Below are 12,199 nucleotides of genomic sequence, written 5' to 3'. Positions count from 1 at the left end.
GGCACATAGTCAGCCCATTGTTGGAGCCCTTCTGCGCGGCGGAGCAGGTGAGGCGGCTCCCAGCATCAATGGCAGCTCTGTCTGCCGGCGGGGAGAGGGCTGCGGAGCAGGGGGGCTGCGGGATGTGGACCAGCGGGATGTGGCAGGGGGCTGGTGGCTTGCTGGGGGATGCTGGGCCATACCTGGGGCATCCTCACCCCGACAGCTCCGATCGGCTTCCCCAGGGCTTTGCCGCGGCATCTCATTTCCTCCGAGCGTCGCCGGTGGGGGACACCCCCATTGCACCGCCCGAAACCCCCTTCCCGATCCATCATCTCCCCCATCCCTTCGCCAACCACCTTGGCAGCGCTTAGGGGTGTTTTCCCTGTTGGGAGCCGCTTGTTGTTCAGAAACCGGACAGAGTTTTGACTTTCAGAGCGACTTCAGGCCGAAGGTCCCTTCTCTCCCCGCAGGGACCCCGCAGGTCCCAGCGCACAGCTCCCCTCCCTGTAAGACTTTGCTTTCCCCCAGCGAGAAACAACCTGACTGTGCATATTTGAGTCGGTCGGAGCGGTTTATGTTTGGGCAAGGATGTTTTTTGGGAACATTCAGTCTCTGGGCTGTCGGTAACTAATCCTCGGCCTCCAGCGGGGAGAGGCTGCCCCACTCGCCTCTCACAGGCTGAGCGGGAGGGGTGTTTGCCGTGCCTCGCTTGGCAGATGTGAAGCCAGAGATCCCGGTGGATCATCATTTGCTGGCAAGTCTCACCTGCCTTTTTGGGACCTTGAGGTAGCTGGGTTGATGGGTCCATGTGTGGGTCCTGGGGGATGAGGGGCTCTCGGCTCAGTGGTGTGGGGTATGTGACATGGGACTGTCCCCAAGCCCTTTTTGGCAGGAGATTCATGTCCCAAGCCCTCTGTCTGTGGGGTGTCCTCCTCCCTGAGCAAGGTGAGGGTGACACAGGCTCTGCTGCGCACCCAGCAGTGCCTGGCATTGTGTGACACTGTGTTTAATGTCACCTCCCTGCCCCGGAATGGCCTCGCTGCCCAGCCGAGGGGCTGCAGTATGACCCCACGCTGCTGAACCCAGGACAAGTGTCAGAAGCTGTTTCCTGGTGGATGTGTCTGGACGGGAGCTCTGCCCCCACCAACCTCTTAGTGCAGTGTAACAGGGATGGGAACCCAGGCTCCTGTATGTCCTTCCAACCCCACTGGATTTGGGGCAGAGCATCCACACCTCTCTGGGTGCTGGTGCTGGGTGTGAAGGCTCAGGACGGATTGAGTGTGTTGAGCAGCCTGTTTTGGGCTGGAGGAGCTTCCTGCTGAGCAGGTGTCCCCCCAGGACATGTGCCTGTGCCATGGCTCCTTGCAAGTGACACTGGGGAAAATCTGGGGCTGGGGTTCTGCAGGATGCACGGGGAATGAGCACTGGGACAGGGCTGTGGGGCTGCTGTCCATGGAGTGGTTGTCCTGGATGATATGTCCCGAGGTGCTTGGTGGTCCCACCTGTGCTGCACCACCGTCCTCAGGCTCCACGGGCTCCGAGGTCGACTGCTGCTTCTCCGTGCCGGTGTCTGTGGGTCCTGCTGTCCGGCAGTGCTGAGGACTCGGGGCTGGCAGTGATGTCCGGGGGTGTGTGTCACTGGGGAATGTGGGGAAGGCCACAGGGGCTGCCCCGGTGTGGCAGCTGCCAGGTGGAATATACGTCACGTTCCAGCATTAATTACAGTAATTGGCTGTCAGAGGCTGGCGCCTGCTCTGCCTCTGAGGGGGAGTATGAGCAGCTCAAGCTTTGATGTTCCACACGCGGGGGAGTCCCTGTCCCCACCTTGCCATTTGTCCCCAGCCCAGAGACATGTCCCCATGTGCCTGTGGGGACACGGACCCTGTGAGCCACACACACACGTGGGCGTGTGCCTCTCTCCAACCCCAAATTATCTGGTGGTTGCAGCAGCCGGCTGGGAGGTGAAAGCCTCAGGCAGAGTCTGGCCCTGGCGGGGATGCTCTGGAGCCCTGTAGATTAAAGGGGTTGTAGATTAAGGGAGCCCTTGACCACAAGGCTCCGGCCGCGGGGTGGACACGCTGGTATGTGAGCAATGCGGGCGTTCCAGCAGGACAGAGACAGAACCTGGGCAGCTCCTCCAGCACAAGTCGGGCAGGCAGGGCCCTGACCATCCCCTCAGGGTGGGGGCTGCTGTGAGACATGGGTGTCCTCAGGTATCCTCAGTGCACGGGCCACCAGGCTTGTCCCACCACACCGGGACTCGGTGCCCAGGGACATCCCGGCACGAGCAGCAGCGGCTCCAGAGTCCATCACACCAAGCAATAAGCACAAATGGTGATGGTAACCCCAGTGCTCAGGAAAACGAAGATTATCTCGGTGCCTCTTATCTTTTCCAGAGGCCCGGGATTAGGCTGGTGATGAAACAGTGCAATGTCCGTCTGTCTGTCTGTGCCGTCTGTCTGGTGTCTCGCTGCGCCTGTGCAGGGGCTTGGAGGAAGCAGGGAAGGGGCCTGTGCAGGAGTTGTGGATTAAAGGAGGAGAGGTCAGCACCAGTATGGCATCGGTGTTGGCATTGGGATTGGGATCAGTTGGCATGGCTGGGACAGCTTGGGGCCCCTCACAGCCCAAACCCCCCAACCCCACCATGCAGGCAGTGGCACACGGGCAGAGCTGGGGCTGAGGGTGGCTGTGTGAAGCCTGGCTTGGCACTGGATCACAGGTGAGCGGGGTTTGGGGTCTGCCCCCCTGTTGCCCCAGGCAGTGCCATCTCTACTTCGTGGGGAACTGGCAGCCGCTCCAACCGGTTTGTGGGTCTGGGCGGTGACACCTCCTGCCTGAGGCCTAATGGAGGGCTGGGAAGTGCTGGTACGGACGCCAAGGAGCAAACAAGGGCCGCTTGTGTCCTGCTGGGCACGGAGCCCAGCAGCCAGAGGGGACAATGTGCTGCTCCCATGGCATGGGGCCATGGGGGGCCAGAGGCTGGGCTGGTGCTGGAGCAGTCACCACGAGCTGGAGGGAAACTGAGGCATGAAGGTGTGAAGGGACCCCATGCAAATGATGGAGCAGAGGGTTCTGGCAGTGGTGGCAGAGATATCCTGGTGCCTGGGCACCGGCTCCTCCCCTTTAGCATCCCGGGCTGAGGCCCGGTGCTGCCGGGGGCACGTCCTGCCTGCCCGCAGCAGCGGGATGCGCTCTTGCACCTGGGTGGCCTGATCCTGGTCCCCTGCGTCCTCCTCCGTGGGAGCAATCGGGATATTAAGTGTCATCGCTGCAGGGAGAAATACAAGGGGAAGAATCCCGGGAAACTGGTTCTACCCCTCCATCCGGTGCCGGCGGCAGGCCGGCGGCTGCGGCGGCGCTCCTCCCTCGGCAAAGGCATAAAATGCCTGCCATGGTCCCGGCAGCCGGCACTGCGCGGCAGGAGGCGGCCAGGGGAGCAGGCAGCGAGCCATGGCCTCCATGGGGATGCAGGTGCTGGGTATCGCCCTCTCCGTCATCGGGTGGTTGGCTTCCATCCTCTGCTGCGCTCTGCCCATGTGGCGGGAGACGGCCTTCGTCGGGAACAACATCGTGGTGGCGCAGATCATCTGGGAAGGGCTGTGGATGAGCTGCGTGGTGCAGAGCACGGGGCAGATGCAGTGCAAGGTCTACGACTCGCTGCTGGCCCTGCCACAGGACCTGCAAGCCGCCCGTGCCATGGTGGTGGTGGCCATCGTCCTGGCCATCCTGGGCACCCTGCTGGCCGTCGCCGGGGGCAAGTGCACCAACTGCGTGGAGGACGACACCGCTAAAGCCAAGGTCATGATCCTCTCCGGCGTCATCTTCATCGTCGCCGGTATCCTCATCCTCATCCCCATCTCTTGGTCAGCCAACAGCATCGTGCAGGACTTCTACAACCCGCTGGTCTCTGACTCGCAGAAGCGGGACCTGGGCTCGTCCCTCTATGTGGGCTGGGCGGCCTCGGCGCTGCTGCTGCTCGGGGGGGGGATCCTGTGCTGCACCTGCCCCCCCCGCGGGGAGAAGCCCTACTCCGCCAAATTCACGGCTGCTCGCTCGCTGCCAGCCAGCAACTACGTGTAGGTTCCGCCTGCCCGGAGCCCCCGGCCGCTCCAGGGAGGGGGGACCTCCGGGGACAGCAGCCCCCGGCTGGGCTGCGACTGGCCGGGCGCCGGGGTGGTGCGAGGGAGCGCAGACAGAGCCGCCTTTGTTCCACCGGGATTGGAGCCGGTTCTTTAATCTCGGTTGAGACAGGGGACAAGGAGATCCTGTCCTGGCTGCCCGCGGTGGGGGTCCTGCTCCCCCCGGAGCATCCAGCTGAGGCATCTTCTCCGAGACACCGCCTGATCTCCTCGGGCATTTCCTGGCTCCCGGTATCGGGGTGTGCCATGTGGTGACACAGCTCCCGAGAGCCCGTCCCAGGCTGGCAGAGGGCTCTCTTTCCCTGCGTGAAGCTCCCCGGGACGTGTCCGTCCCTCGGGGTGGGTGGCGGTGTCGGTGCTGTAGGGACAGCCAGCCTGTCCCACGCGCTCACAGGGACGTGGTGGCTCTGCAAACCCCGCCAGGGTCTTGAGGGGTGACAGGGGCTCTCACCTGCCTATTCCCTAAATTTTGACTTTGACCTACTTTCGGGGCTCGGAGCGGCCGTACGGTGTGATTTCTCGCGGCAGCTCCCCAGGGCGGGGGCATCATTATCCTGGGAGTGGGAAGGCAGCGGCCGGGCTGGGAAAACCGGTCGGGGAGGCGGGACCGGAGCGGAGCTGTGCCCCCGCATGGTGGGGGGCGACTCCGGACCCGACCCCATCCCTCTGCCTACTGTGGGGTGCCCGGGGCCGGGAGTGGGTTCTCACGGTACCCCTGCTGTGCTGCCGTCCCTCCCCTGTTCAGCCTTCCCGCATTAAACGGCAGCTGCTCAGACCCCGCTGTGCCTCGTGTTCTTTATCCCCTCCAACCCCCGCCTCGGCCGTGGGACAGCCGAGCTCCTGTGCCCTGGGCTCCCGTCCCCCTGAGAGATCACCCAAATCTGCTCTTCGGAGCCTCTTGAGATCCCCGCCGCCTGTTCCAGCCCTGGCATCACTGGCCGCTCCCCTCCGGCACCGGGCCCGTCCCACGCCCGACCGGCCGCGATCTTCCCAGGCGGGCAGGGAGGAGGCGAGGGGCGGCCGGGGCGGGTCGGGGCTCGCTGGCCCCGGGGCCACCCCACAGCCCCGGCTCCGAGCGCCCCGGGGCCGGCGTGGGCAGCTCCCCGTGGTTTGTCTGTCTCGCCTCCGGCACGGCAAGTGCTCCTCTGCCTTGGGAACATCTTTCCTTCCTTCCTTCCCACCTCGGGGTCCGTGGGGACGAGGAGTGACTCCGCCTGCCTCTGGGTGTCTCATCTGGATCTGAGGGCTGGAGGACTCCCAGCTCCCCAGTCCCACTGGGCACGGGAATGGTGGAGAATGTGCCTGCAACCCTGTGGTGCCGGTGGCCAGCTGGGAATGCGAGCACAATGCTCTGTCGAGCATCCCTGGGGATCCACGGAGCCACCGCCTGTCCCCTGCACCCCGTTTTGGGTGTCTCATGTGGCCCAGGTCCCGCTGGGTGGGGAAGGGTGCCTGGGATGGCTCCCACCATCCCTGCCCCTGCCTGCCTGGAGCACAGGGAGAGGGGCTGTGATTTTGGCCCAAAGGGTCTTTCATGGCCCAGGGGATGCAAAGTCCCAGTGCTGGGTGTCCATCGGGCTCCTGAGGGATAAAAGGGGCTGGGTGAGGAGTGGGGATACAACGGGAGAGGAGAGGCTGGAGAAACTGAAACTGGGACAGGGGAAATGATGGTGAAACCTCTGGCAAGAGCCCCAGGGTGTGCCAGGCATGACCGATACCCGCTGAGCTCGGGGCCATAAAACCCTGCTGGTCGCAGCTGCCAAGCGTGGCACAGGCACCCATGGGTGAACTCTGCTCCGTGAGGGGCTGATCTGGCTTTGGGCTGAGCCAGGGCCACAGCAGTCACACATGACCATGGTGGAGCTGCCAGGGTGCCCAGTATGTGTCCCTGTACCAGCCACCCCTCTCTCAGGGATGCCGTCTGTGGTGACCCCATAGCCCCTCGCCAGTGTTTGCCTTCCTGGGGCTGCTCCAGGATGGTGCCATGGAAGGTGCCAAGCACCAGACCTGGGATTGGGGCAGAGCTGAGCTCTGACCCATTTCCGTTTTCCTCTGGAGAGGAGATCCCGGGTCCAAAGGGCACGGTAGCACGGCTGTGAGGGTGAAACCAAACTGGGAGCAGGCGGTGCTGAGTGGTGGGGGGGCGCTGCCTTCCCTGCCCATGCCCCTGGCACGAGACTCATGGCCGGGGAGGCTGAGCACCCATGGTGGAGTGGGACGTGGGGTGGGCACTGGGGGATGGCCACCAGGGCAGGACATGGGGTAGGTGTGGGGCAGGGGATTTGCACTCTGGAGCCCCCCATCCTGCTCCCCTGAAGCCATCCTTTCCCTGGCACTTGCCATGCCCTGGGAAGGGGTGATGGCAGGGACTGTACTGTGGGGACAGTGTAGGGGCCAGTGTGACACATGGGGGCTCCTGTACCTTGGCCTGCTTGGGGTCTGGGTCCTCAGTGCCACATGTGCCCCATCCTGTCCTGCAGCACTGCCCTATGCCTCTCATGTCCCCGTGTCCTTCAAGTCACCATGTCACTCATGTCCCCATGCTGACCTGCAGCCATTCCCACCCTGGTGGGGAGCAGGCCATAGCAGCTGAAGCCCACGCTGTCCCTGGCTGAGGGCTGTGCCTGTGACACCCGTGCTTGTCCCCGCAGGAGCTGTCAATGGCCATGATGACAATGCAGATGGGAGGACTGATGATGGCCGCGCTGGGCTGGCTGGGCTCCATCCTCACCTGTGCCCTGCCCATGTGGAAGGTGACGGCCTTCATTGGCTCCAACATCGTGGTGGCCCAGGTGTTCTGGGAAGGGCTGTGGATGAACTGTGTCTACGAGAGCACGGGGCAGATGCAGTGCAAGGCCTACGACTCCCTGCTGGAGCTCACCTCTGACCTGCAAGCTGCTCGTGCCCTGGTGGTCACCTCCATCTTCGTGGCCTTCTTTGCCTTCTTCATCGCCCTCTCGGGAGCTGACTGCACCCGCTGCGTGGATGACAGTGGCACCAAGACCAGGATCTCTGCGGTGGCAGGTGTAATCTTCATCATGGCCAGCATCATGCTGCTCATCCCCGTCTCCTGGTCTGCCAACAGCATTGTCAGCAACTTCTACAACCCCATGGTGCCTGAGGCCCTCAAGAGAGAGCTGGGGGCTGCCCTCTACATCGGCTGGGCCTCCAGTGCCCTGCAGCTCTTTGGTGGGGGTGTCCTGTGCTGCTCGGGATCCCAGTCCCAGCAGGACCCCTACCCCAAGAAGTACAGGGCTGTGAAAAGCTGTGGCCCGATGGGCTATGCCATGAAGGACTATGTGTGACCACTGTGCCCAGGTGGCAGCCCAAGGCAGAGCACCACCGTCCCTGTCCTGCATCCCTGTGCCACCCCCTGCCCCTGCACTGCCTCCTCCCGCCCATCCCCACTCTGGCTGACCCCCAGCACGGTCCCCAAATGTGCCCTTCCCCAGGGCAGGGACTATAAACATCCTGGTGCCACCAAGGCTGCCTGGGCTCGTTTTGAACAGCGCGGTACGGGGAGGATGGTGACGCGTCCCGGGGGGTGCTGTGCCCTGTTCCAGCACCTGGAACATCCCCATCTTCCCATGGGGATCAGCAGTAGCGAGCAACGGTGCTCCTGGCATTCCCTGCAGCAGGAAACTGAGGCAGGGAGAGGATGCTGGGAACCAAGAGAGGCACAGGGGGACACCAAGTGCTCTGAGCCCCCATGGGCTGGGAGCAGACCCAGAGAAAGGCTGAATCCCCACTCCCAGGCTCCAGTCATCCTGGAGGGTGCATGTTCCCATTGCTCTGGGAAAAACAGCAGGCAGACAGCAGGGACAGAGCTTTATTGAACAGGCAAGTGCAGGGCTGGGGACAGCCACAACCCCTCAGCTGCCCAGGGGAAAGTGCTGGAGACAAACGGGGAGGGAGCAGCAGAACAGCTACTGATGGGCACAGGGACCCCAAAACATGGGGGACGAAGCAGGAGGGTGACAAGAGCCATGGGGAGGGCGAGTATGGAAGATGTGGCATGCCCTGGGTGAGCGACAGGGACAGACACAGTCCTCACACGGAGGAACAGCTCCTGAGGGGATGGATGCAACCTGTTCTCCAGGAACATGGGAACAGGATGAGCAGGAACAGGTCTGAGGAAAGGAAAAAATGAAAAGAACCCCAAATATTCCAGCAAGAGATTTGGGTAAAAAACTTCCCAAGGGAGCAGTGGAGGAGAAATTGTGGAGGCAGCCCAGCAAGGGGCTGGAGGAACAGGCTGGGCAGGCAGTGCTGGGTCGGGAGCAGCCACCAGCTCCCCAAATCTCTTCCAAACTCACTTCCCCACCCAGACCATTAACTACAAAGCTGTGGGAAAATGAGAGATTCAAGCAGCTGTTGTGGAATGAAAGGCAGATGTGGCACTCGGACAGCCCCTCCAGCTGGGAGCCACCTTGGCATTGCTGCTTTGACTCTGGATGTGGAGGCTCCTGCACCTCAGCACTGGGTCAGTCCCTGGGGAAGATGAGGATGGGGACTCACCTCCAACAGTCCCCAGATAAAGACTCTGGGGGTAGGAGATGAAGAAGGATCCAGATTTTGACCATGAGCGCTGAGGTTGGTGAAGTGGGGAGAAGACAACCCAGACTGGACATATCTTGGAGCAGCCATGTGGGTCTGTGAGATGTCATGGTGGGCGTTGAGGTGTTGGGGGCAATACCTGAATGTCAGAGCTAAAGGTGGTGCCAAGGAGACCCTGGTGAATCCAGGAGACCCTTCCCGTGCTGAGGAGCAGACAAGGACCCCAAGCCCAGACCTCGGTGAGAAGGTAGAGAAGGAAGGGAATGGGGAAATTTCCCCCAAATACTGTCACCCCCAGCAGCTGCCCTTCTGCAGGAGGGAGTCACTGGGCTCAGTTTTATCAGGGTGCTCACACTCCCCTCCTCCCCCAGCTCCCCCAGAGCCATGCTAGGTCTCAGTCCTCCTCGAGGTGGGGGACAGGGCACTTCTGGTAGATGTAGACGACCCCGGAGATGTAGCCGTTGCCCCGGGTGCTCTCCTCCTCGCTGGTGGCCCTCTCCCAGTACTCCACCTCCTGGGCCAGCAGCTTCTGCCAGGCTCCGCTCCGCTCCAGCTGCCCCAGCGCCGCCTCCAGCTCCGCCTTGTACCGGAGGTTCGAGGGGTTGCTCCTCGTCGTCAGGCACAGGAAACCGCCTGTGGGACAGGAGACAGGTAACACTGACACAGGGTGTCCCTCTCTGGGGACATCGCCCAGAAAGGGGACACGGGGAGACACTGAGAGCCTGCCAGGAGCCAGCGGGCAGGGGACAGGCAGGACAGAACACGGACAGGGGATGGACAGGGATGGACAGGGCACGGACAGGGGATGGACAGGGATGGACAGGGCATGGACAGGGCATGGACAGGGCACGGACAGGGGATGGACAGGGCATGGACAGGGGATGGACAGGGGATGGACAGGGATGGACAAGGATGGACAAGGCACGCACAGGGCATGGACAGGGATGGACAGGGCATGGACAGGGATGGACAGGTCATGGACAGGGATGGACAGGGCATGGACAGGGATGGACAGGTCATGGACAGGGATGGACAGGGCATGGACAGGGATGGACAGGGCATGGACAGGGCATGTATAGGCATAGACAGGGGATGGACAGGGCACGGACAGGGCACGGACAGGGATGGACAGGGCATGGACAGGGCATGGACAGGGCATGGACAGGGCATGGACAAGGGATGGACAGGGCATGGACAGGGCATGGACAGGGGATGGACAGGGGATGGACAGGGCACGGACAGGGCATGGACAGGGCATGGACAGGGCATGGACAGGGCATGGACAGGGCATGGACAGGGCACAAACAGGACAGCAGGCAGAGGTGAGCAGGACAAGGGGCCAGCGGGCAGGGAATGGGCAGGGGAGGGGCGGGATGTCTCGCCTGAGCTCAGGCTGCACCAGCGCTGCTACTGCCACCTTCTAGCCTGTCCCGCTGCCCAGAGCTGGCAGTGGGCAGGGTCAGGGACCCCGTGCCACCGCCCGTCCCTGCAGCAGGGACAAGGCCACATCCCAGCCGTGCTACGGGTCCAGCGTTCAGCGGGGGACCCACATCCACCGGGGCTCGGTGTCCCACGCCACCATGGCAGGGGTCCCGGCGGGGAGGGGAAGCCTCTCCCCCCTTACCCGGCTTGGTGACCCGCAGCAGCTCCGGCAGCACCGTGCTCGGCACCTGCCCCTCGCCCAGAGCCCCCACCAGCGTCACGGCGTCATAGTGCTCTGCGAGGACACGGGGCGTCACCGGGGGACCCTCCGGGGCTCCCCCCGCCCGGTGCCGGCCCGTCACCTGCGGCCGGTCCGCCTCCCGTTACCTGCGGGCGCGGGCAGCGGTTCCCTGCCCAGGACACAGAGCCGCAGCTCCTCGTACAGCCCGGTGCTCCGCGCCCGCTCCAGCATCCCCGCGCTGCCGTCCACGCCGTGCAGGCAGCGGAACCCGCGCCGGTGGAGCTGCGGGGACAGAGGCACCGTCACCCCCGCCCGTGCCGCTGTCCCCGTCCCGCCCCGCCCGTGCCACCGGTACCTCCCGAGCCACGAGCCCGGTGCCACAGGCCACGTCCAGCAGCCGCGTCCCCGCCCGCGGCGCGAAGGCGAAAGCGAGCGAGGCGGCGGCGAGATGCGGCGCCCGGTACTCCAGGGCCGCCACATCCTGCGGGGACACCGCGGGCAGCGGGGGCAGCCGCGGGCCCCCGCCCCCCCCGCCCCCGCCGTGCCCCCGGGCACCTGCTCGTAGCGGGCGGCCCAGCTGTCGTACAGCCGCAGCCGTTCGGGCAGCGTGGAGCCCCGGTGAGCCGCGGCCACCCTGTCCCGGACGGCGGCCGGCAGCCCCATCCCGGTACCGCTCGGTACCGTCCGGGCCAAGTGACCCGCAGCGGACCCCGCGCCCATTGATCCACGGGCTCTGCTCCGGCCACGCCCCCCCGCCCTGGCCCCGCCTCCCCCGAGGCGCCCCAGCTCCTCATTGGCTCCTCGTTCGGCCCCGGCCACGCCCCCGAGCGCGGTGACCCCGCCCAGGACCGCCCGGAGAACCCCATTGGCTGCCGGAGCTGCCCCCGGGGCGTCCGGAGCGACCAAGTGCGCCCGGAAAGGGGGGGGGACGGGCCAGGTGTCCGGAGAGCCGAGCAAGTGTCCGAGCGGTGACCGAGTGCCCCAGGGGGGTGCCAGGGCCAGGGGTGGTGACATCAAATGCGGGCGTGACACCGGATCGCGGTGGGTGCGGCACCAGGAGCACCGCGGCTGTCGCTGTCTCCCAGCAGTGCTCGCTGTTTCTGCTGCTCTGGCACCTTTAAGGGTCAGTTCCCATTGCGTCACTCATGTCCCAGGCGCGGGGACAGTGTCCTGGACGGGTCACCTCCTGCTCGGCCCTGGCCCCAGCCCCACACGGCCGCGGTGATGCGCTGTCACCTCCATCCTGCACCCGCATCTCCTTCCTCCACTCCGAGCGCCACCAGTGCGGCCACCACCGTGTCCCTCCGTGTCCCGCCGTGTGCGGCAGTGACAGCCCGGGACTGTCCCCGGGAGGAGGCCACCCGTCCCCGGGGCAGCTCTCCTTGTCCTGCCCGACCTATCCCGCCCCCTCGGGGGTTCCGGTCCCGTGGGGACAGGACGGGACAGGAGCGGGCAGCTGGAACTGATGGTCCCCAGGGGTCCCGTCCAGCTCCGGGTGTGCCGTGGGTGCATCACCTGCGGCGAGTTCGGCTTTTGCTCAGAGCAAGAAACACCCCAGAGAACCAGCGCCATGCACGGGGAGGGCGGGATGTCACATCCAGATCAGAATTCCCTGGAATGCCTGATCCAGGTGCCCAACATTGGTGGCGTTCCGTCTCCAGCTCCGTTCTCTCTCTCGGGGTCTGCCTGGGAGGTCACTCCGGGGGTCCCCGGTTAAACCAACTTCGGTGTCGCAGCGAGGACGAGGGACAGGCTCCGGGACAAGCCAGAGCTGTGCCTGTCGCCTCTGGCTGTTTCCAGCAGCGAAACACACGGATCCAGCAGCTAATTAGTGGCGGATTCAGCCGCTAATTAATGT

The 12,199-nt window shown here is 64.4% G+C and overlaps 3 protein-coding genes across 4 annotated transcripts; 2 read left to right on the top strand and 1 right to left on the bottom strand.

The window, feature by feature from the left end:
• On the top strand, positions 1 to 7,552 carry LOC102101226 (claudin-3-like). The gene is made up of 2 exons (XM_005525890.3): positions 1 to 47; positions 6,773 to 7,552. Exon 2 carries the CDS (start codon positions 6,782 to 6,784, stop codon positions 7,424 to 7,426), a length of 645 nt encoding a protein of 214 aa, XP_005525947.1. The 5' UTR covers positions 1 to 47; positions 6,773 to 6,781; the 3' UTR covers positions 7,427 to 7,552.
• On the top strand, positions 3,388 to 4,657 carry LOC102101408 (claudin-4). Its single transcript, XM_088066196.1, has one exon. The coding sequence runs from the start codon at positions 3,433 to 3,435 to the stop codon at positions 4,060 to 4,062; it is 630 nt and encodes a 209-aa protein (XP_087922322.1). The 5' UTR covers positions 3,388 to 3,432; the 3' UTR covers positions 4,063 to 4,657.
• A 384-nt stretch (positions 7,553 to 7,936) lies between the features above and the next one.
• Positions 7,937 to 11,063, bottom strand: METTL27 (methyltransferase like 27). Of its 2 annotated transcripts, XR_001331648.2 has the most exons (6): positions 10,897 to 11,063; positions 10,697 to 10,822; positions 10,488 to 10,623; positions 10,303 to 10,395; positions 8,640 to 9,311; positions 7,937 to 8,251 (listed from the first exon to the last, which is right to left on the bottom strand). XR_001331648.2 is itself a non-coding variant. In XM_005525990.3 (5 exons), the coding sequence occupies exons 1-5, from the start codon at positions 11,059 to 11,061 to the stop codon at positions 9,073 to 9,075; spliced, it is 759 nt and encodes a 252-aa protein (XP_005526047.2). In that variant the 5' UTR covers positions 11,062 to 11,063; the 3' UTR covers positions 7,937 to 9,072. The 2 variants fall into 2 exon arrangements, 1 of the variants encoding a protein (XP_005526047.2); XM_005525990.3 differs by having other exon boundaries at positions 7,937 to 9,311.
• Between the last annotated feature and the right edge of the window lie 1,136 nt (positions 11,064 to 12,199).

Source organism: Pseudopodoces humilis, chromosome 23, assembly GCF_049639895.1.
Source record: "Pseudopodoces humilis isolate 2021_Gansu_Grassland_sample_001 chromosome 23, ASM4963989v1, whole genome shotgun sequence".
NCBI lineage: Eukaryota > Metazoa > Chordata > Aves > Passeriformes > Paridae > Pseudopodoces > Pseudopodoces humilis.
The sequence above is the reverse complement of the archived record's forward strand: the minus strand, read 5'-3'. Positions and strand labels throughout refer to the sequence as shown.

Excerpts from the sequence above, each read along its gene's own strand:
- LOC102101226 (XM_005525890.3), top strand. The coding sequence starts at position 6,782 with ATGGCCATGATGACAATGCAGATGGGAGGACTGATGATGGCCGCGCTG.
- METTL27 (XM_005525990.3), bottom strand. The coding sequence starts at position 11,061 with ATGGGCGCGGGGTCCGCTGCGGGTCACTTGGCCCGGACGGTACCGAGC. Across the intron at positions 10,823-10,896 it reads GGGCCGCCCGCTACGAGCAG|GATGTGGCGGCCCTGGAGTA; the intron begins GTGCCCGGGGGC and ends GTGTCCCCGCAG. Across the intron at positions 9,312-10,302 it reads GCTGCGGGTCACCAAGCCGG|GCGGTTTCCTGTGCCTGACG; the intron begins GTAAGGGGGGAG and ends CCTGTCCCACAG.
- LOC102101408 (XM_088066196.1), top strand. The coding sequence starts at position 3,433 with ATGGCCTCCATGGGGATGCAGGTGCTGGGTATCGCCCTCTCCGTCATC.